This window comes from Otolemur garnettii, unplaced genomic scaffold (genome assembly GCF_000181295.1).
Source record: "Otolemur garnettii isolate 467f Iridium unplaced genomic scaffold, OtoGar3 scaffold00005, whole genome shotgun sequence".
NCBI classification, from domain to species: domain Eukaryota; kingdom Metazoa; phylum Chordata; class Mammalia; order Primates; family Galagidae; genus Otolemur; species Otolemur garnettii.
Window position 1 is genome coordinate 34105462 of NW_003852400.1, and position 9691 is coordinate 34115152.

At 38.8% G+C, this 9691-nt stretch overlaps 1 protein-coding gene across 1 annotated transcript in view; it reads left to right on the forward strand.

Annotated features, from left to right (window-relative positions):
• TSPAN13 (tetraspanin 13) overlaps positions 1-6299 on the forward strand; it is a 39802-nt gene extending 33503 nt beyond the window's left edge. The window contains exon 6 of the mRNA XM_003782727.3: positions 5226-6299. Within this exon, the coding sequence (XP_003782775.1) occupies positions 5226-5300 (75 nt within the window). The 3' untranslated portion in view covers positions 5301-6299. The remainder of the gene's footprint in view (positions 1-5225) is intronic.
• The last annotated feature ends 3392 nt before the right edge of the window (positions 6300-9691 follow it).

The following is a 9691-nucleotide window of genomic DNA, read 5'->3' on the forward strand; positions in this document are numbered from 1 at the left end:
GAGCGTGTATCTTTAAGAAAAAATTATAAAAGTCTTGTTTTATATGGGTGAAGTTCAATATATTTATTTAATCTGTTGGATATACAACTTTCCCTTAAATATATCACTATAATAAATAATCCCATGGCCAACTTCCTTGTACATAACTTTTTTATCTGTATTTTCTAGCTTTTTCCTTTAGAATGCATTTCTCTCTCTCCTTTTTAAAGATCATCATAGAATGATAGAATACATTTCTTAAGGTAATATACGACACAGTATGTGGACATTTTAAAAGATTTTGGTAAATACTGTCTAATTGCCTTCTGGGAGAAATTTTACCAACTTTTGATTCAAGCACTAACTCTAGATAATTTTATTATAAAAAAATCGACAGTTTTATAGGTAAAAAGAGTATTGTAATTCTATGTGCTGTTTTTGAAAAAGTGACTGGTGAATTTGGCCATATATTCCTGGGTTTTGTTTTTTTTTTCACCCTGTATATTTCTTCTCTTGCGAATTGCTCCTTTACTTTTGCCTTGGTCCAGACTTTTTAGATTGCAAATGACAAACTCAGAATAGCATATACAAAACAGGATTTTTTATTTTTTTTTATAAGACTCCCCCAGTGAGCCTCCGGGGCTGGGCTGTGTGTAGGAAGCAGCTCGCTCACAGCTGGGCCTGAGGAAGGGTGGCCTTGGAAAGCCTGGCTCTGCTTTCCTGTGACCTCTAATTCTTCCTGCCCCTCATCTTTTTTTCTCTGTTTTTTACTGTATTCTGCTTTCGGTGTCCTTGGCATTTACTTAACATTTTTGGAATGACTTTTTTTTTTTAATTTAAAGAAGATTTGACTTTTCAAGTACTCAAATGTATCACTTTTCTCCCACTTATATTTTATTCCTTTAATTTTAAAATATCACTTTGCTATTTTATGTGTTTTTTAAAATACAGGCTAGCCATAAAATAGACAACTATTTTAAATTGCACATGTACCTCATGGCCACCTGTATATGTGTAATGTATAAATCGCATTCGTGTATACAGTGCATATATAATGTTTATATAATATATGGTTAATATGTATAGTATATTATGTATGTGTGGGTATTTATCATTTATTTTATTCTAATTTCTTTTCTGAAATTAGACTAATTTCTTTTTTGAAATGGACATGTTGACTGTCATTAACAGAGTGGTAAAAAGCAAAAAAAAAAAATGAGCCAGCTTTATGTTAATTTCTTTTTAAAGTTTCCCTTATCATCTGTTCCTTACTCTGACCATTTTTTAAATTTCATCTTTTCTCAGAACTATCTGACTTGTGAGTTGGTTGTGACATTAATTCAAGAAACTCCATAGACAGTTTGTGGGCATTTTTTTTTCTTTCCTTTAAAGAACAGAGATTTTTGTTATGAAAACTTAAAAGTATAGATAGAGAAAAACTGAAATGAAGACTATACATACATTAGCCAGTTTCAGCAGGCATCAGAATTTTGCCGCACGGTTTCTTTTTTCTATCTGGAGGTTTATTTTGAGAATTGGGTTCTTCTGAGCAGCCCTTCTTCCTTGTCATCAGATCACACTGCCTTCAGTTATGCTAGTTTTTAACATAGCCCTTCTTTAAAAATAGAAACGCATGAGCTCAGATTTCTAAAGTGTTCGTTCATCGGATCCTGCTCTATATTTTACATACCATTTCCTTTTGAAACTGGCTGGAGATTTTTAATAATAACTTGTCCAACCTGGTATTTTTCCGGATAGTGACTATTTAGTAGATTCTCTTACTTTTTAAGTTTGTATTTATTCAATATTGCACGGAATCCCAGGTTCTCAGAATTTGAAGGGGTAAGGCTTTAGCTAATTAGGTGAGTTTCTATTAAAGGTGAAATAGAAAGATTTGATTTGAACTAAGTCAAGAACCATTAGAATCCGGTCTTTGTAGAAACTAAAGAAAATAAAAAAGGAAGATGAAACATTAAACATATTCAGGTTATTAAGGAAACTTTGAAAAAAATTAAACATATTTACTAACAAATTGCCTATTGAGAAATAATCATTTGTATTTTGGTGTATTTCTTTCTGCCTGTTCTATATTTAATCAAATGAGTACAAACTTATTTCGAAGTGTTGGATTATCTGGAGTCAGAGGTGGGAGAATTGCTTGAGGCCAGGAGTGTGATACCAGCCTGGGCAACCTAGCCAGAACCTGTCTCTATAACCAATAAGTAGATTAAAAAAATCTTAGTTAGGTGTGGTGGTGTGCACCTTCTGTCCTAGCTATTCGGGAGGCTGAGGCAGTGGGATTGCTTGAGCTTGTGAGTTCGGGGCACTGCAGCCTGGGTGATAGAGTGAGACTGTCTCAAAAAGAAAAAAAATAAAAGAAAAAAATGAGTGTGCATGTATCTTTAAAAAAATTATAAAAATGAGATATACTTTGGTGACCTACTATACTGGCCACAGGTCCTAGAGTCAGCAGAGTTGCTAATCAGGTCTAGTCAAAGTTACCTTTGCAAATATCTTAAGTCATGAGCACCTTTGTAAGCTTGAAATCTAATAATTATCTAAAAGGAGGAGATGGGAGATCAGCGGTGGGGTAATGTTCTCCTCTTGCCATTTATGGGTGAGTTGGAGGAATCAAATGCTGCTAAGAGGTGGCTCCGGATTATTATATTTAATTTACCAGATCTCATTGCTTCCCCTAAGAACTGTGATTGACACTCTTGGCATATTATCCAGGGGTGATAATACGACATTTAACAGCCTCCAAAATTCTGATGAGAAGACTCCTGTGTGCCACAATTACTGAGGTGGGGAGCAAGGGAAATGATGGTTGGGCAGGTTGAAGGGGTGTCTCAGAGAAGTTGTTGTCTAACAACAGGAATGTCAGTATTTCAGGGTTGTAACAACTAGTGGCTGACATAGTAGGTGGGATGTTAGTCTGAGAGAGGCCACTAAACACGCCGGATTGATGCATCAAACTACGAAAGTGGGGAAGAGCATGGATTCCAGGTTTGAGCACTGACTCTCCCACTCAGCACCTGTGTGACTATTAGCCAGTTATTTATTTTTTCAGCTTTCTCACTGGTAAAATGACTGCATTTTTTTCTTTCTTTCTTTCCTTCTTTTTCTTTTAGAGATAGAGTCTCACTTTCTCACCTTCAGGAGAGTGCTGTCATAGCTCATAGTAACCTCCAGCCCTTGAGCTTAGGCCATTCTCTTGCCTCAGCCTCCCAAGTAGCTGGGACTACAGGTGCCCGCCACAATGCCTGGCTCTTTTTTTGTTGCAGTTTGGCTGGGGCCTCGTTCGAACCTGCCACCCTCAGTATATGGGGCTGGTGCCCTACTCACTGAGCCACAGGCGCTACCCCAAATGACTGCATATTGTTAAATACTTCCTATTTTTGTGAAGGTTGTTGAAAGGATTATATGATTTTTTTTTTTTGAGATAGGGTTTCACTATGTTGCCCTCAGTAGAGTGCTGTGGCATCACAGCTCACAGCAACCTCAAACTCTTTTTGGGCTTAAGCAATTCTCTTGCCTCAGCCTCCCAAGTAGCTGGGACTACAGGCACCCACCACAATGCTTGGCTATTTTTTTGGTTGTAGTTGTCATTGTTGTTTGGCAGGCCTGGGCTGGATTCGAACCCGCCAGCTCTGGTGTATATGGCTGGTGCCCTAGCCAGCTGAGCTACAGGTGCCAACCAGGATTATCTGAATTTGTAAAGTTTGTAGAATAATACCTTCCGCAAAGTACTCTATGTGTTTATTGAATACATTTCTCCCCTTCTCCTCGCCTCCATCAGGCAGACTCCAAAGTAGACTTTTCACTTCTTCAGATTAGGCTTACCTTTCCTTGATTCAACCCGCAAATCAGCTTATCAGACCAAAGATGTTGTAGCTGTAAACACAGAATTTTTCAGTAACTTAGGCATTACTATTTTGGTTGATGGAGAAAATGTGGGACTTACACAATTTTCCACTAGTTTGTTAAAGGAGCAATGGAAAGCTATGAAGTCAAACAAAATTTGGGTTAAAAATTGGCACACATGGAAAGTGAGAAATATGGTTTGGAATTCCATTAAAATTTTGAAACTTTTTCAGGTCAACAAGTTGGAATTTTTGATTATGTAAAATAAATCAACTTTCAAATAGTAGAAACAGAAGAAATTTTGTAACTTTGAGAAAACTCTGTTGGCTAACAATTTAGTGAACTTGGTGTGGGAATTGACACAGTAACAACTTAATCAATTTGCTAAAATTAAAGGCTTTCCCTCCCCTTGGCAAGGCAGAAATTATAACATTTCTAATAATCTGTGTTGGAAACTTAGTCATATTAAGATTTTTGCTCTTGCTTCATTTGTGCTGAACCCAGTTTGTTCCTGAATTATAAAAATATATGATATTTTCGCTATTTAGAATACTCAGTGTTTGTGTGAGTCTCCTATACAGCTGCTCTTTACAAGTTACCACAAACCTAGTTGCTTAAAACAACGCAAATTTATTGCCTTACGGTTCTGGAGATAAAGACACCTGCTTTTCCATTCTCAAAGCCAACAGTGTCTCTGGCTCTGTCTCCTTTTGTTTCTGTCATCACCGATGCCTTCTCTCCGTGTCTACTCTGTCCTTCTGCCTCGCTCTTACAAGGGTCCCTGTGTTTGTGTCATTGAGCCCGCTGGGATAATCTCTGTATCTCCAGATCTTTCACTTGGTCACACCTGCAAATTCCGTTACCCTAAGAAGTGACATATTCCCAGGTTCTGGGTGTTGGAAGGTGGCCATCCTTAGGGGCGTTCATTCAGTTTACCACAATGTTCCCATGAATGTTCTTAGTGCCTCTCCTTTGAATCACTTCTTTAAAAGAGAGAAGGAGGGAAGGAAGGCTGGACGGACGGACAGAAGGAAGGAAAGACGGAAGGAAGGAGGAAAGGAAGGAGGGAAATCTCTACCATTTGAACAAAAAATGCTCAGTGATTCAGAGGTTCCAGAGTTTTATTGATATACTGAATAAACACAATAGACTCTCTTGTTACATTGACTAACCATGAACTGTAACAAACTAGCCAACATACGGAGGTGGCCAACCTAAGGAACTAGGCCTGCTGTGCTGACACCTGTGGTGCACGTCTGTCTATGAAAATTAGGTCAACTTAAAGGGGTGGTCAGTGTAAGGAGATGGTCAACCATGCAGTTTCTACTGCATATGCAAATGTTAGTTTCTTTTTCTTCATTACTTTTTTTTTTCCATTCCAGATCCTGGGTGTTTGGCTGACCTACAGATACAGGAACCAGAAAGATCCTCGCGCTAATCCTAGTGCATTTCTTTGATGAGAAAACAAGGAAAATCTTTCATATTCTGATCTTGTTCACATCCTTTAATTTTAACTTAAGCTGATTTGCCCATTTAAGGAAGGAAACACTGTCTGAAAGATTACATTATTGACAGTGGAATTATATATTTTTATTCTTATGTTTCTCTATGTGTTTTTCTTTTTTCCATTGCTGAAAAAAAAAGATAGCAACTTGTGGTGTCCTCTGAAGCTCAGTGGTACCTGGAACCTGCTGTATTCACAGTGTCTGGCACTGTCCATGGGGCCTTTCTTAGCATTTTTACTTGCAGAAAACTTTGTGTGGCACTCTGTGTTGGTCGTATGGGTGGATCTAAACATACATCTCACTGGAGACATTGTCTGTAGCACTGTGCTGTGTCAATAGTTCCTACTGGAAAAAGAGTTGAAGTTTATTAAAACCAGGAAGTGTGAGATCTTATTATGTTAAGTTCTTATTATGGGAATTTCAAAACTCCCAAAATTTTTTGTCTGCTTAGGAAAGATGTGTTGTAGTGAACCGTGTTAATGTAAAACTGGTAATTTACTTCTAGGAGTCTTTTATGATCACACTAGGGTATTTAGAAATAGCTATGTCTTTAGGAAGTGTGGCTTCATTTTTGACTTTACAGGTAAGTGCGAAGGAGAAGTGGGCTCATGAAATGTCCTAATGTATAAAATTTACCTTCCGCCTTCAGGATGGAATGAGTTTGAGTAATTCAGGAAGTATATCTATATACTATTGATATTATTTTATGTTAAGTTGATGTCTAAAAGACTCCCTTTTTAGATAAGTAACTATTAATGCATTGGCCCACGTAGCAAAAAGGCGTTTGATTATCTTAAAAATTGTTAAATACTTTTTTGATGAGATTTCTCAGTATTGTGACAGCAACTTGTCAAACCCAAGCATATTTGAATGTGATCTCTCATAATTTGATATTGAAATAGTATTGTGGTTCTGTATATTATGTTAACCTATTAAAAGATAGAAATCTTTCTTTGTGTGTGCCTGTGTGATTTAAGGTAATGGAAGAATTGGCGAACTAAGTGAGGTGCAATTCTTTCTTTCTGCTGTAGGTTTCCTTGGACAAACTCAGGGCTGGGCATTGCTATTTTGATGTATAATCAAACTGTGGAAACACATGTCCAGCACTAATGTTTTTTATAGTCATCCTGAAATCTTTTCTTAAGGTGTTTCAGTGGTTGCTACTATCTCTATGGAGACAAATGGCTTTTCTTATTTTGAGAGAGAGAAGTCATTTATATTTACATGGGGAAAAATATGTAAGTCCTTTCCCAACACTGACAATTATTCATCTTATCTTGCATTCTCGGTAGCATCTGGTATTTTTATTGGTAATTGTCTTGGTAGGTTTTGGACCAAGAAAGAGGATAGATGGTTAGTCTACAGAATTTTATTTTGTTTTATTTTATTTTTTGAGACAGAGCCTCGAGCTATTTCCCTGGGTAGAGTGCTGTGGCAACACAGGTCACAGCAACCTCCAACTCCTGGCCTCAAGCAAGTCTCCTGCCTCAGCCTCCCAAGTAGCTGGGACCACAGGCGCCCACCACAATGCCCGGCTATTTTTTAGTTGCAGCCGTCCTTGTTGTTTGGTGGGCCTGGGCTGGATTCGAACCTGCCACCTTAGGTGTATATGGCTGGTGCCTTAGCCACTTGAGCCACAGGCGCCCAGCCAGTCTACAGAATTTTAGAGCATTTCGTAGTTTTTTCATTTCCATGACTCTGCAACATCAGCTAGTCTTCCAAGAAAACAAGATTGAATTATTCCCACAGTGTCATTTTGAGTTCTAGGACATTTCTGGCAGTGTTCCCACTTACACCATCAGTTGAAATTGTAAGTGACATATGAAGGGGTTTTTTTGAATTCTATCTTCCTTTATGGCATTCTGTGTTTTTTTCTGTTGGTTTTATTACATTTTGAAATTTCTATGAGGTTCTGGAATGTCCTAAGGTAATAATACCTTGGTGCAAATGATGGCATGTGGAAATGGCTATTCCAGAAAGACCCAGCCCGTGTTCTAATTGCAGGGGCCTTATTTGGGTCAACCCAGTTTGCGTTATACATCATCTGGTAATTCTAACACCAAGAACTCTCTCTTCTGTTCAAATATATCTCCACTGATGTCACCCTGCCTCAAGTGTATTACTTAAAAAGCAGAGTGCAAAGAGAACAGCTGTCAGGGTGAGAAGTCTAAACACATCTCTGAAAAGTAGCATGGTGCTGACAAAATGCCTTAAATCATGCTGAAACTGAGTTCATTAATTAGGACTTTAAATCATTATGGCCTAGATAAAAATATTATTTGTATTTAAACTATTGAATAGAGCAAAGATATTGAAGTTATCTAGGACGATGTTAAGATTTTAATAAAATGAGGTCTTAAAACAGAAAGTCAGTGTGTGGGATGGATGGAAGCATGTTTCTAGGACTAGTAAACTGTAGCATTATGGTGGGTAGTAATGGTGATCAGCTGCTCCTGTAGCATACATTCTGAACCACCGCGCACTGTCAAATGAACACACGCTTTTCCTTCGTTCAAGGTCTGAAGATGATTGATTATCCAACCCCTTCTATGCCATAGCCTGTGATCTTTACAGCTGGTTGCGTGCCTTCTGGAAAGGCCTCTGAGTAGGTCCATCCTGAACCCCTGGAGGCCCTGTTATGAACCTGCAGGCTCATTCCCAGAAGGCTGCGATAAACACATAACACATCACGTCCGAGGAGAGCAAGTCTCAGGTCCCTGTCCTCCAAGCACAAAAAAGGCTGTCAGGCGAACGCCAGACCCTAGATGTCCTTTCTTCCAAACCGAGCATTATCCTCTAACTGGCACTATGCTCCTGTAAGAAAGTCTCTTCTCTGTTTACATATTTCATTTGGAGGAATGTTTCTTGGAACATTTGCCCAGTCAGCCTTGATGTTACATTTTAGCTAGAGAATTTAATGTGACTACAGAGGAAAAAAGGTTTAGCTGTAACTTCTAAAATCTGAGCTTACTGTGGCTCAAGTTCACCTCAGACATTCTGTTCTTCAAGCAACAATGTGTTTGGTATGAAAACCAGTTTTGCATGTTCAGCTCAAGTAACGTGGCGTTGAATGGAACCTTTCAGTGAGGGGAAGGAAAGCACAACTGGGGCTTGTAGTTCTCAATTTTTCTAAACATTTGTGTGACTCTTTTAAAGTGTATTCATTCGTTTGAAAGTACTCTAACTACGTGAAAGGATTTCACTTTCAGGTGGCACTAAAGAAGTAAGAATCACATTTTCATGTAGTATTTCATAGGAGAAAACTACTCTGAGGCATTGTGACTGTGCGGTCATGATCATCACATGTGATTGTTTTATTTGATTAGAGATGCTGATGAAGTTGAAGACCAGTGAGGGGATTTCTGTAAAGTTGTTCTGTACTTGGTACGGTTGAGGCTAACAGATGGTTTTTATAGTAGGCTCTTTATGCCAACTGAAATGGCAGTATGTGTTGGTTAAAGTGTTCTGAACAATTTTAAGGGCACAATTAGCCCGTCAGCCCACACCTCTACTTCGTGGAAAAGAGAGGGAGGGAGAAAAGGAAGAGAGAGAGGGACCAGGATTTGTCATGTTGATACTTTTCTCTTTTTTTTCTTAGACAGAGTCTAACTTTGTCACCCTGGGTACAGTGCTGTGGCATCACAGCTAACAGCAACCTCAAATTGCTGGGCTGAAGCAATTCCCTTGCCTCAGCCTCCCAAGTAGCTGGGACTACAGGCGCTGACCACAATGTCTAGCTATTTTTAGAGATGGGGTCTTGCTCTTGCTCAGGCTGGTCTCCAACTTCTGAGCTCAAGCAATCCACCCACCTGAGCCTCCCAGAGTGCTAGGATTACAGGCATGAGCCACCCTACCCAGCCTGTTGACATTTTTCTTAAATGTCATACCAAAACATAACAATTGTAGTCATTGAACTACCTCTTGTGACAATGGCAAAGGGTAAATCAGACTCCCCTGCCACATGCTGGGCTACTTCAGCTCATTCTCCTTAGGGAAACTAGCATTTGGAATTCATTTTCAAGAGAGGGCTTGAGGGAGTTGCCTATAAGTTAAAATGTATGTTTAAGAATGGACTTTGACATCACTTAGATGGCAAAACCACTTTCTGCTGCTTACTTTTAGGATGTTTCTTTTTAAGGTAGTTGAATTTATAAGCTGACAAGTGGCCTTTTCATAAGTTAAGCTGACTTGACCTGGACTTTGAAGTTCAGCTTCTGAACTGAACAAAGTTCTATTCTTGCCTTAGAGCTTTTTCTGATACCCCCTGGCTCTTGCTCTTACCAGCAGTGACTGCAAAACAAGGTCCTCAGTTGCTGCTTAGGATGACTGAGAGGAAAAAAAAA